Here is a 20,897-nt window from a genome sequence, read left to right as displayed (position 1 = left end):
ATCAATAAACTGAGCAAACAAAGACGCAGCCAACGCTCGAACAAGAATTTTGTCAATGCTCAAAAGCAATAAAATCTACATCGAAATATTGCTTATTTACGTTCTATTGTTTTTGTTTAATTAAAGCCTTTATATTTTTGTTACGTTTCTTCAATGTCTAGATACACCCGATTCTAATATTTTATTATATGTATCTATCTATTGAACAATAGATGAGTGTGTCGTAATGAATAATAAAATCTTTCTATTCAAATTAATGTCTACATTCTCGTTGTTAAAATTCAGTTTTTACTTTCAATCAAGTTATTCAATGTTCTTAAGCCCCCATAGTAATTTTCTATTCCATACTTCATTACACGACCTTGATAGAAATTGCTAAACGTATCGATAGGTATTGTTTCATACAAGGAAGGTGGAACGTTACTAATAACTCCATCAAAATAGTTAAATTCACTAACGCGTTTTATTGCACGTAATGTATCGTAATATAATATTATTTTTTTTTTTTTTTTTTTTTTCCTACCTATGCTGATAGCCTTGAGAGGCTATTTCAGCTTCGCCCTAACGTTAGTAGGTGAGCTCGCGGGGCTCAACCGGAGAGTTGCTAACACTGACCCTAGGAAGAGCAGTGCTTCGCAGAATCTACCACCGGATCGGAAACGCGACCCACTGAGAAGATCCGGCGAGAAACTCAGTGGGCTGTGTCTATGGGTTAGTTCGCTCGTCGAACCCTTCGTCGCAAGCGACGGGTTCGACGAGGACGGTGACCGGTGCTTGTGGTGCCTAAAAGCACCGTTAATGGATCAGGAGGATCCGTAATGACGTGCTTTGGGCGACGTCGACGGTTTACCATTCGGTCTACTGGGTCGGGTATGTAATTTCCAGCGGCTACGATGAGAGGGTTCTCATGTCGTGCCGCCTTCTCAAAATGGCGCAGCGATGCCGACTGTAGATACTTACTAAGGGAGTCGAGCTCCAGGTCGTCGTGGAGATCCACATTCCTAAGGAACCAAGGCGCTCCGACGGCTATCCTGCAGAATCGTGATTGAATAACCTGAAGGGATTTCAAGTTGGTGCGGGCTGCGTGAGCGAACACTACGCTTGCATACGTCATGACGGGGCGTATACAAGTTTTGTAGAGAGTTACCTTATTTCGGAGGGACAGTTTGCTTCGACTACAAAGCATTGGATAGAGTCGTCCTAGAATAAACGCGGCGCGGTCGCGTACCGTTTTTATATGGGGACGGAATGTCATCCCTCTGTCGAGGGTGACGCCTAGATATTTGACCTTCGAGACCCACGGAATGGGCTGGCCAAAGAGAGTGATGGGACTAACGGCGGAGGTGTTTGCGCGCCTACTACGGAGTGGGATGCTCGAAGTGATGTTCGGAGGGCGACCCCTTTTGAAGAGCACCGCTGCGCTTTTCGTGGGGTTGATGTCTATTCGCCACTTCCGGAACCACTGTCCCAGGGTGGCTACTGCGATCTGGAGTCGCCGATGAAGCAGCGACATCTTCCTACACGAGTAGTAGATAGCCGTGTCGTCGGCGAAGAGCGCTAGATGGGTCTCCGGAGACCGGGGTATATCATTGATATACAAACTAAATAATAACGGGGAGAGCGCGGAGCCTTGCGGGACTCCGGCGGTCAGTTGACGGGGACGAGAACGAGTTCCCTCTACTCGATATCGAAACGAACGGTTCGACAAGAAGTCTCGTATGATGAGCACGAGTCTGTCTGGCACTCCCATGTTGTACAGTTTATAAATTAAACCGTTGTGCCAGACTTTGTCGAACGCCTTCGCGATGTCGAAGAAGAGGGCGCCGGTCGGGATTTGTTTACGCCTATTTAGTCCTATCAGAATGTGCTCCGTGAGGCGGTGCACTTGTTGTACGCACGAGTGTTTAGAGCGGAATCCGAACTGTTCGTCAATGAGAATTTTGTTCGCGGTAACAAAATCCCAGAGGCGTTTCCTAAGGAGCCGTTCGTAAATTTTTCCTATCGTCGAGAGGAGACTAATCGGACGGTAACTAGAAGTTTCGTTTGTCGGTTTGCCCGGCTTATGTATACCGATAACGTCCGCTTCTTTCCACACCGCGGGAAAGATGCAGTGCGTCATAGCGGCATTTAAAATTGTAGCCAACATTGCTATCAGTTGGACTGGCAAAAATTTTAGCGCGCGGTTGTGGATGCCGTCGGAGCCGGGTGCCTTCCTAGGTTGGAGGTTGTGGATCGCGTCTCTAACTTCGTCAGTGGTAATGGGGGGTAACGCGTCCGAGGGCGGCAGGGAAGCTCTGCGATCGACCTCCCTGTCGACTAACTCGGTGTGTTCGGGGTCCGCGTGTTGAGTGCTGGTGGTGCACTGCTCTTGCAGTGCATCGGCCAGCAGCTCAGCCTTGTCATCGTCATCGAATGCCGGTGGTTGGCCTGAAGGGCGTATGAGGGGAGGCATAGTAGCGGTAGTTTCGGATTTGAGAGTCCTAGCTAGTCGCCAGTATGCTTGGTGGGAGGGCGCGAGTTGTTCTAGATAACTATGCCAATTATCGTTACGCGCGTCGCTTAAGCGGGAGTGGACTTCGCGTTGTAGACGACGCATCCGAATCCGGTTTGAATGCGTGGGAAGACGATCGTAGGCCCGGATTGCCGCGTTCCTAACTCTTAAGAGATTCCTAAGATCGGGGGACAGTCTGATGCGGTGGAAGCTGTCCTCCACATCGACTTCTTTAGAAGATCTAATGATCGCGGAAGATATGTGATCGGTAATGATGTTTATGGATTCGACGGTGTCCTCGGGGGATAGATTCGAATCCGGGCCGTAAGGGAGGATTGGCGGAGCGGTGTCGGCTAGGCACGTGCCCAGCTTATTCCAATCCACCATGGTCCTCGTAACAGTGACTGGGTTGTGGGGGCGACCGAGCTGCATAACGACAGGTCGGTGGTCTGAGTCGAGCTCTGACATTGCTTCGATGGAACGCAAGCGCAGAGTTACGTTCCTAAGCAATGCCAGGTCTATAGTGCTCGGACGGAGCGCGATGTTATACGGATAACATGTTGGAGTTGGGGGACCGACTATTTCAAAGGTGAGGTCGTCTATAAACGCGTCGAGACGCCTACCGTTAACGTTAGTACGATGGCAGTTCCACCTAGTGTGGTGGCAATTTAAATCGCCTGCCCGGATGACGGAGTCTCCCATGCCGAACAGTGACTCGATGTCACTGCTCAGAAGGGGCTTGTCCGGGGGGAGATAAACGGATGCGATGACGATCGGCTGGTGTCCCGTCAGCGAGATACGGCACACTGACGCCTCGATATGTGAGAGCGAGGGAGTATCGAGAGGGACAACGTGCAGGGCCCGCCTATAGTAAATGGCAGTCCCGCCTTTGGAGGCGGTGAGTCTGTCATTCCTAACCATGACGTAATTCGCGACTTTCGGGTCGCGACGCGAGGGCTTCAGATAGGTTTCCTGCACTAATAGAATATCTACAAGATTATCGCGGAGGAATTCGAAAATTTGATCGCGTTGCCGCGCGAGTCCGTTAGCATTGTAGAATGCTAACGTAAGGGAATACGGTTTTTCTCTACCTTTTTGCGCCATTGGTTACCGGTAAAGATTTTATAACGTACGCGACACGGACTCGTAAACGTCCATGTGATCGAAAGCGGCCGCGAGCCGCTGTTCGGGGGTTACCGACCCACGGATAGCGTCAGCGAACGATCGCAGACGGTCGAAGTTGACCGCGGTGACGAAGTCACGCACGAGCGCGAAGTCGTTGGCGGCAGAGGGTTGCGGGGGACGGAACGCGGGCGCGGGGCGAGGTGCGAGCAGGGGCTGGGGCGCCGGGCGTGTCACGAGCGGGGGCGGGGGTGCGGTTTCCGTTCCCGCCTTCGTATACGGCAGCGGTTTTTTCCACGCCGACACCGTGGGAACTGCAGCCGGCACGAAGGCGGGTTTCGGCACTGAAGGCGCCGAAGTCTTTGGGCCGACGGTTCGGGGGGCTGGGTGGGTCGGACGTTTTCGCGGAGCCCTAGGACATCCACGGTAGTTCGCGGGGTGCCCTTGCTTAAGGCATAGGACACAGCTGGGAGGTTCGGTCGCGGTTTCCCTATCTCTAACGCAATCTAACGTAGCGTGATCGCCGAGGCATTTCACGCAGCGGGGGCGCGCGTGGCAATTACGCGCCGAGTGGCCATAGAGTTGGCACCTGTAGCACTGCCCGGGAGTGCCACGCTTGTGGGGGGCTTCGATCGAGATCCCGGATAGGCCGCAAATTGTCGTGAGACATGCGATCTTCTTTTTGGCCTCCGGGGTGGGTTCTAACGCCACGAGTATCATATTATAGGGCTGTTTGCCCCGCCCGCTGTGCATCCGGTGCACACTAACTATCGGGAGGGCCTGAGCGGTCAGATCCTCCTTAATGTAGTCTATTTCTAGCTCCTTAGGGACTCCGCGTATTACTACGCGGAGCTCGCGGTCCTCCTGAAGAGCATAGGTGTGGAAACCTATGTTCTCCTTTCGGAGGTATGCTGAGAGGGCCCTATGGTCGCCCGGCGTTGCGACCTTGATCTGAATCCCATGCGCGACGTTACGCGCATGGGTGTAGTTAATTTTATTTGCCTGAAGGGCCTGGGACACGCGATTCCACGCTGTCTTCTCTTGAAGTATCAGCGGGGGCGGGGCAGCTACTTTGGGAGCGGGCGCGGGCTTGGGACGCGGCGGTGGGGTTACGCGGCGCGCGGAGTCCGACTCTGGTGTAACTACTACTTTCGGTCGAGAGGCGGACGCGGATTTCGTCTGTTTTGTCGTGGAGTTCCGGGACTCCACGGCGCGAGTACGCTTCTTTCCACGTGTCACTGTTTGGAAACCATCCGAGGTTCCGGGCTGAGGGCTGGACGCGGATTCAAAGTCCATCTCCGATTCCGTATCGGAGCCTGAACTTGAGACTACGGAGGTCGCGACGGACGATACGAGCGATGACGTAATCGACGCGGGCGCGGGGGTGGGGGTAGCGCTAGGCGCTTCGTGAGTCGCATCGTCGGAACGTGCGCTCGAACTTAACGCGGCGGCGGGGGGCGCGCGGCGTGCCTCCGAGGCACGGTTGAAATACGCGGCGACGGACGCGGGGGGGGAGGGATTGCCACGAGAGGCCCTAAATGCTAAATATTCGGCCCTAATTGTCGGGTACCTATCCCGGAGGAACCCGACAAGATCACTGTCACAAACACTTGCACTTTCTTCCATGTTTCTTCTTGCTTCTTGCCCGGGGGGGGCGGCCCCGGGACTTTTGTTGAACTCGCCGAAAGGCGAGGCCCCGGATAGGATTTGTAACCCCCCTGTGCTGCAGGACAGCAAGGAGCAGGGGGGGGGAATGCCTATGCCGTGAAAACGGCAATCGGCGGGGAAAAGGAAAGGAACCCGCTCGGGCTGTATAGTGCTACAGCAGGCAGAATCGCGAGCGGGGGTCTAGTCTTGAAAAAGACTGTTGTTTTTGGGAAGGGTTAGGAAATCGCTAGCCTGTGAGTGCCACAGGAAGCTGAACGTAGCGATTGGTTTTGCCTTGAAAAAGGCAGTTGGTAAGGGTGGGTTCGCGGTTACAAAACTTTAGCGCACAAAAATGGACCTCGATACGCAGATCGCAAGCGACCAACGGATCGGCACGTCCGCACTACTGAATTGTACGCACGATGTATTCACGGTCACTACACTGTCGAGCACAACTGTGAGTTCAGAGACGCAGCTCGCAAGCGGGCCACGGATCGGAAAGCACGTCCGCGCACGACCGAGTCGTGAGCGAGAATGATATAATATTCTAATAAACTCGTCTGAGAGCGGTTTCGAGTTATATTACGAATTCACGAAACATGAACTTCCAAAAATCACACTTAGTTTAGTTATACTCAGCTAAGTCAATGGATAGTGTTTGCATTTAAATAAGAGTGTTTCTTATTGTTTATTTTCCGGGAACTATCTATAATTACTTGTCCTGACCGACTGATTCATTAATGCAGAACCCAAATCGATGGGGCTAAAAACTTTAAAATTTGAAAGCTGATATAATATGTTGTATGTATAATATGTAAGAAAATAGTAAAGGAATGGTTTTTGTAAATTTCATCAATAAGAAGGGAAAATCAATGATGACTGGTGGTCAGAAAGGCCGTCCCTTTTAAGGTAAGAAGCACAAATTTCCATAAACTCGCTTCTGGTTAAATAAAAATATACCCCACATCAGCGCTTTTCCAAATTTTACCCGGTAGGTGTATAAATTAGGGGACGAAAATTTATATAGGATTTTTTTTATTGCTTAGTTGGGTGGACAAGCTCACAGCCCACCTGGTGTTAAGTGGTTACTGGAGCATATAGACATCTACAAATTTAATGCGCCACACACACACACACAGATACAAGTTCTAAGGTCTCAATATAGTTACAACGGCTGCCCCACCCTTCGAGCCGAAATGCGTTACTGCTTCACGGTAGAAATAGGCAGGGTGGTGGTACCTACCCGTGCAAATTCACAAGAGGTCCTACCAGTTCTACCACCAGTTAAAAATTACTTTGTATGTTTATGTCGTTTAAGTCGTCGTGGTCTAACGGATAAGACGTCCGGTGCATTCGCGTTGAGCGCGATGCACCAGTGTTCGAATCCCGCAGGCGGGTACCAATTTTTCTAATGAAATACGTACTCAACAAATGTTCACGATTGACTTCCACGGTGAAGGAATAACATCATGTAATAAAAGTGAAACCCGCAAAATTATAATTTGCGTAATTACTGGTGGTAGGACCTGTTGTGAGTCCGCGCGGGTAGGTACCACCGCCCTGTCTATTTCTGCCGTGAAGCAGTAATGCGTTTCGGTTTGAAGGGTGGGGCAGCCGTTGTAACTATACTGAGACCTTACAACTTATATCTCAAGGTGGGTGGTGCATTTACGTTGTAGATGTCTATGGGCTCCAGTAACCACTTAACACCAGGTAGGCTGTGAGCTCGTCCACACATCTAAGCAATAAAAAAATAAATAAAAAAATGTATTCTTAACAATTCATCTGATTGTAATCAAACTTGATACAGTTGTGATTGGTACTCCAGGAGAAGCTTCCGTTATAGTAAGTACAATCAAAGTTCGATGAGTCGTGAGTGGTTTCAAGAAGAAATTTATATCTATACTAATATATAAATCTACAGTGGTTTTTACGGATGTTCCGTTATAACTACTGAACCACGCATCCGATATACTTGAAAATTGGTATCCATGTAGAAAATACATGTACTTAATGGATAGGCTAATATTTATATGAGTGCTAGACTCCTACACCAGTTGCGGGGGTGTTAATGATGAGAATCTTTGTGGGGGTGAGAAACAATAATGTTAATTTTAAATGCCCAGCAAAGCGGACGGGTACAGCTAGTCTTTCATACAATTAATGATAATCACAGTGGAGCGGGGCCGAGCTCCGAGAGTACTTTATAATAATACCCACTCACCGCGTCATCATAGTGTTGGGTATGCAAGGCTGTGGTGCTCCCTTCGCGCGAGTTGCAAGGAGAAGAGTGCCGGCGAGAATGTCTACCTTCTTCTTCGTACTCCTGCATATATTCATAAAAATTACAGCAATTGTTTGCAAATATAACAAACATTTTGTTACAAAATTAAAACACGCTGTCAGGCTGTTTTACTCTATTTTGTTGTAATTCCTTTTATGAAGGTGAATCCAACATTCATTAGACAGAACACAAATGAAAAATATTAAAAAACCACATTCATTTTATAGCTTTGATATACACTAAGAGTTTATCTTTCTTATATAGTAATAATGCTCTAAATTAATTGCTGCAAGCGACTAAACACATACTTTTCTAAGGACATGTGATGCAAACCCTGCACAGAAAAAAATCAACAGCAAATTCACGCGTTATTATTTAAAATACGCCAATTTTTCACAAGTGCCGCAACAAAGAATAATTAAAGCATTACCACCGCCTACAAAATATAAAGCCGCGTGGCGTGCAACACAACAAACTTACATAAAAGAAAACACTAATGAAGTTACAGTAGATGTGAACTTTATGAGGGAGTGTGATGCAGTGAAGGTATGAATTAAGACTGCAGGGAGAGAGTCCACCAACTGTCTCGACGGTGCAATTGATTTTTCGCGCTATTTTTGCATGCTGGCACAGTTTCGTCGGGGTTAAAAGTAAAGTTATTGTCGTACGAGTATTACACACACCCTTACATTTTGATTATCTATGTTACCTCTACCAAACCGCACAACACTCAAACGACGTCAATAATCTTCAAAATACATTTGTGGCTTAGTCTCAACTCTCACTCTCGCGTTTATTATTTTCAGTGCATTTATTTCATTATTTAACAATTTTAGAGTTGCTTTTGAATCAATTTATTAAAAAACGGTAATTCGTAAAGATGATAATAATTGAATAAATGTTTTAGAAGCACGTGTCGATATATTACAGAATTTACACGAATCTTTTTATTTACTTATGAATTTTTTTCCAGATGTTTTACTATTAACTAAGTCATAACCTATTGTTTATCTTTTGCTTCTATCCAGAAATAATATTTTACCCAGATATATAAGCGAATTAGCTAACGACCCACCTCTACTCCACGACTTCTCAACCCATAGAAATCACAACATAAATGTCTCTGCTATCGTTAAGATTTTATAGTGCTGCATATAGAAGGATGAGTCTATCAGAGTCCATAGACAAGCTCACAGGGAATGTTGCCACTCACCTTGAAGCGGGTCTATTGGTCTATGGATAATAACTAAATCCTAACTCAAGACAGAACACATGAACACATTGCATCGCCGTAGAAATAGGCGAAATTATTGTATCTTATTCACTAATTTGTACTTTTGTTATATCATTGAATAATTTTATCAATCAATAAAAACCTTATTTCAGTAATTTAATTTCGAAAAGAAGAAAGTAATTGATAGTGGTAGCAACTAAATTGAGATTTAGAACATTGTTTAGATAAATAAATAATCATAAAGAATGTACGTACGATCTTAATCATCTACAAAATAAAATGTACAGGCTTCATGATAAAAATTAAAAGACAAACACTATTAATTAGGAACCATTATACAATTATAATGGTTCCTAATACTTCCTACTACTACTAAAATATATCGATTCACTCATAATATTGTAAAAAAAACAAAAAGAAGATTTTCACTTTAAGACAGAAAATTGAAGTTTCAATGTTATTGTTATTGAGACTTCAAGTAACGGCTGTACCATCTTGCAGAACACAATACAGCTTCGCGGCAGAATCAGGAGGTCGATGATGCCTACCCGAGCGGGCTCACAAAACGGCCCACCCTGACCGGAAAATTCAAAAATTCTTCCGAAAAATTTGTCTTCTTTTAAATCTGGATTGATGAGATTTTATGATAAAGGTACTATTTTATTATTTAACTACAAAAGTGGTTCAAGTTAAAAGCATTAGACAGGTGCGCGACAAGGGCGTATGTCGTTTCGCGTGTTAGTCACTACTTTGCTCTTTAGTTACAACTAAAAAACAAAGCAGCAAAGTTGTGGACGTTTACCCTCGTTTTTGAACACATTACTTATTATTTATGTTCCGAATCATCACGCAATGTTCGGGTGTAACAACCTTCTGAAAATGTTTTTAATTATCTATTTTCAGCGTTAGTTAGTTTATCGATTTATTATACATATAATAAATATTACATAGCAAGAAATAATTATGTTCACCATAATCATTCATTGCAAAATGCTTTAAGGTGTGAAGTCTTTTATTCATTGCAGCATAGAGATTTGAAATCGCAGCTATTCTTACTGTAACATGTACATACATATTAGTATTACATATCAGAATCCCATACATAATAAAATATCACACACAGCCATTCTTAAGCGGTTCTCTTAAACACATTACGAATTGAAAATCTCTCTTTTACTTGAATTCTGTAGATAAACATCCTCATGACCTACATACGCCATTCCATTATTGTTTCATTAAAAATATACGTGAAAAATAAAAGGAAAATGAATTTTACTACATAGAAATACCTTCTAGCTACACAGGTACTATTAGGTAATTTCATATGAAATAAGCGTTTTATCGTACTGACCACTTTGATCTGAAATAGCTCCTCTGTCGTTAAGAATTCCAAATCCGAATTTTATTTATTTGGTACATGTGACTTGAAAACAGTCATTCATTTTTTATTTCCTCTTTTTTTTTTCTTTGGCGACGCTTATTACCGCACAATGGAAAACATGAAATATCGGTATATTTAGGAGTACGACCTCTACCGTGGCACCAATGCTGCAGAAACGGCTCGAAGGATTACGGATGTGTAGCGCGCTGGTTTCGCAAAAAAAAGCACGGTACGTTTTTTGTTTCCACGTCTTCGTTCTGGAAATTTCAACTCTCAGAACGAACTTCGTGGACGACCGGAAACCAAAGTAGAAAATTAAGAATTAAAGGCTATTGTGGAAGCGGATCCATCACAAAGCACTTCAGAGATAGCTGCAGCCTTCGGAGTAGATGATAAAACTGCATTAATCCACTTGAAGCAAATCGGGAAAGTAAAAAAACTTGAACGATGGCTACCTCATGAAATGAGTGAATTGAACTTGCAAACACGCGTCAACTGCTGTCTTACTTTGCTCAACCGACACAATAATGAAGGTATTTTAAATCGTATCATCTCTTGTGATGAAAAGTGGATACTGTACGATAATCGGAAACGCTCGTCGCAATGGTTGAACCCTGGAGACCCAGCCAAATCCTATCCTATACGAAAATTGACTCAGAAAAAGTTAGTGTTTAGTGGACTAGTGCCGGTGTAGTTCACTACAGTTTTATAAATCCGGCCAAACGATTACGGCAGATATCTATTGCCAGCAACTGCAAAACATGAAGCAAGAACTAGCTGCTAAACAACCGAGATTGCTCAATCGCTCTAGGTCACTGCTGCTTCACGACAACGCAAGACCACACACTGCACAGCAAACAACCATTAAGCTAGATGAGCTACAATTGGAATGTCTGCGACATCCACCGTGCTCCCCGGATCTTGCTCCAATTTTTTTCGGAATTTGGACAACTTCTTACCAGGAAAAAATTTCAACTCCGATGCGGCAGTCCAAACCGCCTTCAAATAATTTATTGATTCTCGCCCCCATGGTTTTCATGGTTTTCTTAGTAAAGGGATCAATGAAGTACCTTTTTTTTTATTGCCCTTGTAGGTAGACGAGCATACGGCCCACCTGATGGTGAGTAGTTACCGTCGCCCATGGACTTCAGCAATGCCAGGAGCAGGGCCAAGCCGCTGCCTACCGCTTAATACTCTCTACAAACCTCGTTTGAAGAAGGACATGTCATAGCGCTCGGGAAACACCGTGGAGGGGCGCTCATTCCATAGCAAAAATGATGGTACATGGCAAAGAAGACCTCTGGAAACGCGCTGTAGATGACCTCAGTAGCTCCAGGTAGTATGGATGAACTCTACTCCGGTGGCGGGCGGTGCGATGGTAAAAACGAGATGTCGATATCATCTCGAACAATTCCTCAGAGCACTCCCCATGGAACATACGGTACAAAATACAGAGGGAACCGAAGTCCCTCCGCAGACCCAGTGGTTCCAAACGATACCTAACATAACAGCTGTGCATAATTTGATTAATTAAATTTATTTTACAAAAAAAACTGACTTTATATTCCTCCCGTACAAAACGCCAGTTCCATATGTAGGGACCAAATTTTTTTTTAGGATAGGCATTGCAATTTGGATGCAATAATTTATAAAGTTTATACGTTAAAACAGATCAGATCGTTAAAATCTATAGTTTATTCGGTATATTTGCATTAATTTATTACCCATCTATTATTATTATACCTATGTATTACGCACAACATGCACGCAAAATGACTTGCTAAAACAAAGAATAAACCTAAATGTGTTCATATTTTTCTAAAAGCACTGGTCAGCAGTATTCACGTTGGCAGCTGTCAAAACTTCCGGTCAGCAAGGTAGTATTGGCATATTGATAAAAATCGAGCAAGACTTATGTTTGGTTTTGTGTTTTCGATGTCGATGCGCCGAAAAAATATGCACAATTGTACACAAAATAACCTACAAAGGTTCTTTAAAATGAGATTATCATTCGATAAGGCTTCAGGTAGACCGTTAAGCTCCGTTTATATTCGTCCTTATAACTTGATTAAGAAATGGCTAAGAAATTATGGCTTAGAAATGGTTCGTCGTATATTTTTTTGTTGAAGTTTGAACTCCAGCTTTGTAAATACTTCATGAGTACCTTTTCTTTGCAATCAATGGTGGTTACTGTTTACTTAATGTTTGTATTATTTTCATAAATCGAAACGATAAATATTTTATATACGGAGCTTTTGTATACGGGGTTAATTAAAACGATTGTACAGCTTTAAGTAAAAAATCAATAAAATGTTCATCAATTTCATTATTTTAAGAAACCTTTAGATGATCAAAGAACGGGAATAGGCCCAGTAAAAAAAATGAAAGGTTAAAATAAAAACAAAAATTATTATACCTTTGCCATAGCTCGAACATCCATGGGCAAATAATCGCGAAAAGCGACGCGGCGCCGCCGGCGGGACGTCATCTCGTCTGCCCGCCGGTCCCGGCCCGCGATCTACGTCAGCACACCCGCCCGCCCTAACCGACAACTCGCTACTGAGTACTGAACAATACTGAACTTACTCAACTCTGCGTCCTCCTTGTTTGACATTACGGGATTTTACGAAGCCCCTGGTGCAAATAAATCCCGGAAATATTTGAAATTTACGCAACCATTTGACAGTTGCCGTAATATTGTATTGTTGACCCGGAAAGGTTACACGTGTCTGTAATGGTTCCGACATGTTGGGCTAAATCTATTGTAATTGAATGCGAGACAATTGTATGTCGCTCGGAAATATTACTATGTCATTTTTAAAAAAACTTTAGCTACCAAAGACAACAGTTTTGATACATGAAATACTGTTTTAAAATAAAATTTGTAATAGAGTCCTATAAGCTTAGTGGACTCCCCCCCCCCCTCACCCACAACTCAGCCGATTAGAATGCCGCTCCCACATAGCTGACTCACTGTTTTCGTAAAACACAAATTGTTCAATTTAAAATAATGAACTATAAAATAAAAAGCAAAAGTGAGATTTTTTTAATTCTGAAATTTGTCGCCTACTAATTGTACCAGAACCTTAATTTCATGATAGAGAAAGATGATAAGTGATTAGTTTTAACTTCGTAGTTATGACTTAAAACATAATTAAAAACTAATAGATCCACAATAACGATCATCTTTCAAGGTTCAAGCGAAGTCTACACATGTGACACTGTTTTTTTATTTCGCAATATAATAGCTTTGAGCAATATTACCGCGCTTTAATTTTATAAAATCACTGTTATTAATTAAATTGCCAAAATGAGTTTAACAACCTAATTTCCCCCGTCTGTCGCGAGTTGATTGTAGTTCATTTTCATCACAATATGGCCGCCTGCATAACGATAGATTATATATATACCCTTAAAATCGTGGTGAGACTTGGAGACGCTCAGTTCATGAGTATAGCAAAGGAACGACAAATAAAAGCAGAAAGTGAGAGTCTGTAAAGCAAACAACAAGGGCTTCTAAAATCATGTCATGAAGACCACGACAGATATAAATGAAAATATAACTGAGAAGTATAACAATGTTCTAAGACGGCTTGAATGGAAAATTAATCGAGTCTATATCTAAATATAGTTAACATTACCGACAACAAATGATTTTTTTCAAGCCAAGTTCCCGGCGCGTATGGGTTTTCCTTATCTTTGTGTCGTATCAGAATGTTCTTTGGCCGAGCTCACTGTATCAACTTCAGGGAAAAGAACATTGGAATGAGTTCTGACTACTAAATAAGACGCAAAGCAAGACGATATTGCTTGTAAAATTTGTTTTCATGATAAAATTCGACATCTTAACGAATCTTGCAATCTTGAGTCCAAGAGTTTTGCTAAATTCATTAACTTCTTTATCAGCACTCATTATAATGCTAACCAAGCATTTCTAGGCCACAAAGCTTCGTGAAAACTCAAGATCCGAATATTCGAGTTTAACAAAAATATAATTAAGTTTACTGTATCCACAACGAAGGGTCCGAAGGGCAATTTCCTGCGAGTGGAGTGACATTCAAAAATAAATTGTCTTTGTAATAGTATTGTCATATCTGGCTCTCTGCCTATTCTTTAGAAATGGAATGAGCAAGTTAATTAAAATAGTTTAACTGCTCGTACCGGCCTATATTTTCCGCTCAATGCCTACTTGTTTAGCGGTTACAGAATGGACATCAAAACGCAAAAGTCATCGATCAAGAAAGTGAGTTCCGTGATCATGGCTCAAGACCCATCGACCTCAATTATATCTACATATATATATAAAAATTAATTGCTGTTCGTTAGTCTCGCTAAAACTCGGAACGGCTGGACCGATTTGGCTGATTTTGTCTTGAATTATTTGTGGAAGTCCAGAGAAGGTTTAAAAAGTAGATAAATATGAAAATGCTCGGAATGAAATAAAAATAACAATTTTGTTTTTCTTGGATGTGTCCCCCGTCGGACGGATTCCTTTTGTTTGTTTTAAGTTTATTTTATGCAAAAGTTTAGGTCTTTTATTTAACGATTGAGGCACTACGAAGTCTGCCGGGTCAGCTAGTCGTAAATAAAAAATACTGATACAAGCTCATATAAGTTCATAATACGATTTATCAGCAGTACTGTAATATGTGCTATAGGTTCCACAAGAACTCTGAGGATGTTTTTGAAATAGCAATCGACCAAAGAAAATTCTGTAATATTACTAGAGACCGCCTTCATCGACAATGCATTATTTTTCTAACGTATCCTTCCGTGCTGCAATTAACTTCCAAGGTGTTTTCCATGTGCTCTAATATTTACTTCTTGATACCAAGTTTGAAGGCTGGTCAATAGTGGCCAGTTTTTTGGCCTTTTTTTGAGACTTTTTGGCGGGAACGCGAGGAGTGAAGTTGTGTGATTTGTTTTATTTTGTTTATTTAGTGTTTCTTCAGGTTTAAATGTATAATAAAGGTTGTTTATTAACTGTTTAATATCTGTGAAAGTGCACAAATGTGGAAAAATATAACAAAGTCCACTGAATAATCTCAGTAAATGACCACCATTTTACTGAGATTATGTTTCATCCCATATCGTCTCATTTCATTTCATTAATTGCATCCCAGTTGATAATGTCTCAAAATAATCATCTTCATTTCCTTTCACTCCATATTATCATTTTTTTTTAAAAATAAAAGTATAAATTAAAATAAAACACGACTGAAAGGTCTTAGTTACCAGGTCACAAAATCCCTTAAAAAAATATTGGGCATTAATGTTCACGAACGATGGAGACCACTCACCATAACGCGGGCAGTATACCTACCTGCTGTTGCAGATAAAAAATAGGAAATAAATAATGAAAAGCGTGAAGTTAAAAAATAATCAAGGCGATGGAGTAACGCAAAGTCGCCGTGGCCCTAAGCATGTCTTATCGGATCCTCCTGATCCACTTTCGGTGCTTTTAGGCAATCCAAGCACTGGTCACAGTTCTCGTCGAACTGGAACGAAGAGTTCGACGTACCTCTTGTGAGTCCGCGCGGCTAGGTACCACCACCCTGCCTATTTCTGCCGTGAAGCAGTAATGCGTTTCAGCTTGAAGGGTAGGGCAGCCGTTGTAACTATACTTGAGACCTTAGAACTTATATATCAAGATGGGTGGCGCATTTACGTTGTAGATGTCTATGGGCTCCAGTTACCACTTAACACCAGGTGGGCTGTGAGCTCGTCCACCCATCTAAGCAATAAAAAAAAAACCTAACCCATACACACAACTCATTGAGTTGTTCGCCGAATCTTCTCAGTGGGTAGCGGTTCCGATCCGGTGGTTGATTCAGCGAAGCACTGCTCTTGCTAGAGCTAGCAAATTCCCTCAGGTTGAGCCCCGTGAGCTCACCTATCTAGCGCACGTAGTTGGAATACCCCGTTAGTAGAATACCAACGATTAGGAGAAAAAAGAAAAAAATAACCACAACGTATGAACGACGGGAAAATAGTGTTTATTTAACGAGTGAAAAAGAATAAAACATTGTCTTTGCGTGTTTTGCTCTACATTTGTTTATTTTTTATATTTGTTTTACTTATCTAAAAAAATAATTTATTAAAACTGAAGAATTCAAAAACTAAACTGGGCTCGTCCGGGATTTGAACCCGGGACCTCTCGCACCCGAAGCGAGAATCATACCCCTAGACCAACGAGCCATTGAACGAAGGAGCTAAAATTACAAACTAAATTTATACGCATGTAGTAATGACGTCATTTTGAAACAGTTAAAATACCGAGTAATATTTTTTTTTATTGGGGAATTTAGTATTGCTAGTTCATTTTCCATTTAGTAATAAGCGCTCAACAGAACGGCTGAGCATCACATCCTCAGTATGATCTCCGACTGAGATCCAAGGTTTAAGTCTCCATAAATTACTTTATCATAGCTAGAAGAAGTCATTGCGATAGAAATAGATGAAATGCTCGCATCCATGAGGTTTCAAAACACTCCCTATCGTCAGTTTGAAGCTAGGAGGGCAGTTAGTCAGGAAATACAAATAAAGATACTATTACGGACGAAAGAATATGTCGTAATAATAAAATTTCTAATAATAGACGGAGATATAAATATTTTTAACCAGAGTGCCATACACTCATAAGAAGAATATTCAATACAAAAAATGTTTTATAAAAAGTTTCCGGAAAATTCAGAAATATTTTATCAAAATATTTGCACGCATTTGAAAGAAAATATTAAACAAATCTATTCTATACTAGAAGAGTTGAATACAATATAATTGGCCGCTATTACCGAATTCGAAACACAAATGCCAATATTCTCCGCAAACCACTTTACGAAATGAAATTATAAATTTACTCAAACATAATTTTGCCAGATTTACCCAACCATTGTTATATTGTACTGGAAATAACGGCCATAATCGTGAGCGGTGTTATTTCTATTCGCTAGCCGTTTTCAAATCATGCAAGAAGTAGCGAAGATATAAGTAATACAGTGGAAATGCCGAGGTGCCACTCCGACTAAAGCTACTTATTTCGTTTGAAAATTTAAGTAATAATGTGTTCGATGTTATCTGTGATGATAGATAGATGTAAAAACCAAAGCGAAACTGAGCAAATGTATTATTTATAAGCTCTTCAAAATCGTCAGGTCAACACTATTTCGGCTAATAGAAAGGGTGAATTAGCCTGCGATGAGTTTGGCGAGTGACACCTTGGACACCGCTATATAGAAGGCATATAGAAATGAATGTGGTTGACAATAAATTGATATGTGTAGAAGGTAATTCTGGCAAAATCACCTCGTGTGGTGGCTCCAAGTCGTCGTCCTGAGGTGCGTCTGCCGCCCGCCACGTGCGCCCGCTCCTGGCCCACACACATACAACGCTCACTGTTTGTATACAACGCTATTAACCGTTCCAGAAACATTGTACACACTACAAAAGTTTTAGCTGATAATACCGAAGATATTACCACAAATACGGGATAATATCTTTGTACAAGAATAATTAAATAAAACTTCAACATTAGTGCTCCTTTTTGCGAGAAAAAAAAAATTAATACTAAAAGTTATTTGATTGATCCTAATGACTGAATGGTATCGTTACTGCTGGTTAGACGTAGATTACGCTCCGAGTTAACTGGTGATAAATTTTAAATAACCCTTGCGGATACAGGACAGCGGCTATAAATCTGCCCGTGACAATAAACGTGAACATTTACATCGCTATAAAACAATCGATTCTAATACTGTATAAAAGTGAAGTTTGGCTCCACGCCAATGAGATGTTCTCTTAGTGATAGAGGCGAATGAGAGGGTCGTGGAAAGATGCAGGTAATTCTTATTTGGAGTGTAAAAGAGCTGACAAAAGAGGACGCTCAACAAGAACTCGGTTTTGCATTGAAGATTTAATGGCACTTTAGGATTTAAGGGCCTTCATAAAGGCTTTGGCGCCGTTAGGGGATTTACGTATGCCTCGTTGATTACGAGAACCGCGTTCACACTCGTCCCTAGAGAGCTAAAATGTTTTATTTTTTATTTTGTGTCACAGATGCGGTAATTGTATAATACCTAAATGAATTTAAAGTTATATTATTCAATCAAGTTTCTGAATTGCGGTGAATTATTCACCTGTAATTATCATGCGGCGGCAAGCCCAATCCGGAATCCTCGGATGGAGAACGGTGATCGGCCACGAGAGGAGCCTCCACCGCTACTTCCTACAAACAACAACTTCTACGCTTATCTGGTGCTTTTATTCTTATGAATTTGATCAATATTGTGAACGATCTTGTTACGTTTATTATAGATCAATAACTTTTATATTACACCATCCATGAAGTCCACTACAGGGGATGTGAAATGAATGAATTTCGAATAACAACCACAGACACTATCATAAACATTAATACATTTAAGAAATACTGAATTCTTAACATCGACAACAGATCTCAAATTAAAAACATAAAGGCGATATAATGTCTACTATTGAAAGCGCTCAAACTATAGACAAGAACTAGACATGCCGTATATGGATATAAGGAACGTTTAATATGTGTGAGCCCTTACCGGGTCGTGCAATTCGTGCATCGTCGATGATGGCAGCATGTTGTGACGCTCGCTGCCACGCTAGAAATAACATTAACCGTCAGTGTCGTCATGTCAATGGACATGACATTTGAGGTGCCTAAATGAATCATTGTAGTAATTTCGTTCAATAGTCACTTGTTTTTTATAATTCAGTGGCCTTTTAGGGCATTTCAGTTTTTCTTAATATCAATAAAATGGCGGCAAATTGCTGAAGCATCAACTTGACTATTGTATTATTGTTTGAAAAAAATGTTCATTTATATTTAAATAAAATAAATAAAGATTTCCATTGATGTTTATACTGTATGAAGGGGGAATGTAAACAAACTGATCCCGAAAACGGAGATGAAGTTAGGTTTTTTATTAAAGTTCCAAAATCACGGTTGAAACATTGGACTAAAATCAATTGGCGCAGGGAATTCAGTCAGGTGTAACGTCAGCTTTATCCACATTAAATAATAAAATTATAAAAAACGTGAAGTATTTAATACTAGCATGCTACTTTACTACTAACCTACTAGGTAGTACCTTACCACTGGACATTATTTCGTACAATTCGTTTTCGGTTTCGGGAACGATCATTTCGCACTGTATAAAGTTTCCCTTTACATTCTGATCGAATACCTCATTCAGTAAAGCACAGTCACAAAACTGTTAATATAATTTGCCTACGTATTTCTAACATACTAACGACACTATATAGGAATAAGCCTCCTTCACAAGAAAGAAAGCCCTACAAGCGAACAAAATGTCGTCAACTCTTTGATCTCAAATTCTCAATGGACATAATGAGATAAAAGAAAGCTTTTGACGTTCCTCACGAGTGATTCACTTCAACCCTCTTACATAAGTATGCGGAAATAGGCCTGCCGTTATCTTGAACAGACTGCGGCGTCTTTGAGAACATAAATAATGTCTTACACATGTGTAATATTTAGAATGAAAAATCAAATTTTTTTTATTTGAATTTAGTATACCGTAGGCGAAAGTTAAAATTTTAATCAATGGACGTCTTTATTAATATAGAATAAACGAGTTTCCGCCCCGCCCGATGGTAAGTAGTTACCGAAAGATAATGTAACGATAACCACCTTGATCCATTAGTCTGTCAGAAGTACTGTGTCAGCAATTGGCCAACACTTTAAAATGAAAGATGAAACTACAGGAAATCCAATACCCTAATTGTGGTAGCCAGGATTACGACATTACTCTGTCACCCGATACAAACATCGTAAATGTTTCATTACACATTGCTCCGAAATGTTTAGTTCAAACTTCTTGTATAAATAAGCGTAAACCTCTTAAAAGAAATTTGAAATGTAACCTATATTTAATCAGACCGAATTAGTTCGAATTTTACTTTCAAGTTCTTACAAAAAAAAAATCTCATATAAATGTAATAATAGCAAATGACAATGCTCGGGTAGTAGAGTTGAATAAATAATAATGAATAAAAATAGAAAAGGCTCAAGCCTTCGTCAAACAGAACGCGTACTTAGCGCGCGTCAGAGCGCTTAACCGACGCCGCGCTATGACGCCGAGATGTGTTGTACTACTATGGTAACATACCGTCAAACAGAGCCCCAGCGCTATAAGTATGCAGCGCGACGCTTTGACGTCAGGCGTTGTAATTTTTTACAAATTTTATTTTAGCGTCCGAGTGAATGTGTATCAAAATACTAGATAATGCCCGAAAAAAAGATATAAATAGTTAGAAAATACCCATGCTTATACAATGGCACATCTGAATCACTCGATTTCTTAATACTTTTAAATTTTCACACTGCTATCGAAAGGCACTATGATTTGACGAATGCGTTGCGTCATGGAGCGTTAGACTCATCTAGTCAATTTGAAGAGCGCGATGTTAAGTACGCGGCGCTAAGTACGCGTTCTGTTTGATGAAGGCTTCAACGTCTGTCCACAACTCGCCTACAAAGAATATTTTGGTCATGTTGCACGCAGGGATACCAGCAATTTGGAACGCCTTGTGGTGACTGGTAAAATAGAGGGAAAAAGGCCTAGGGGTAGAGGTCCCAAACGATGGTCGGACCAAATAGCGGAGGAACTGAGGGTATCTGTCAGCGACGCACTCTACCAAGCTACAAAACTGGATCGATGGAGACAGCTAGTTGACGGAATCG

General features: G+C 41.6%; 1 protein-coding gene and 1 non-coding gene across 5 annotated transcripts in view; both read right to left on the bottom strand.

The window, feature by feature from the left end:
* dysc (whirlin protein dyschronic) overlaps positions 1-20,897 on the bottom strand; it is a 92,270-nt gene that overhangs the window by 29,578 nt on the left and 41,795 nt on the right. For 3 of the 4 annotated variants that reach the window (XR_016325811.1, XM_089740380.1, XM_089740378.1), the window contains exons 12-15: positions 18,733-18,792; positions 18,295-18,383; positions 17,465-17,528; positions 7,485-7,586 (exon numbers count right to left, since the gene is read on the bottom strand). Coding sequence is in view for 3 of the 4 variants with exons in the window: in XM_089740380.1 (XP_089596506.1) it covers positions 7,485-7,586; positions 17,465-17,528; positions 18,295-18,383; positions 18,733-18,792 (315 nt within the window). In the remaining variant the exon portion in view is untranslated. The remainder of the gene's footprint in view (positions 1-7,484; positions 7,587-17,464; positions 17,529-18,294; positions 18,384-18,732; positions 18,793-20,897) is intronic. The other variant, XM_089740381.1, reaches the window with a different exon arrangement.
* Positions 16,286-16,357, bottom strand: TRNAP-CGG (transfer RNA proline (anticodon CGG)). The gene has a single exon. It is a non-coding gene; the product is annotated as a tRNA-Pro (tRNA).

This window comes from Bombyx mandarina, chromosome 04, assembly GCF_030267445.1.
Source record: "Bombyx mandarina strain Sakado chromosome 04, ASM3026744v2".
Classification (NCBI taxonomy): domain Eukaryota; kingdom Metazoa; phylum Arthropoda; class Insecta; order Lepidoptera; family Bombycidae; genus Bombyx; species Bombyx mandarina.
This window is presented reverse-complemented; position numbering and strand designations above follow the sequence as displayed.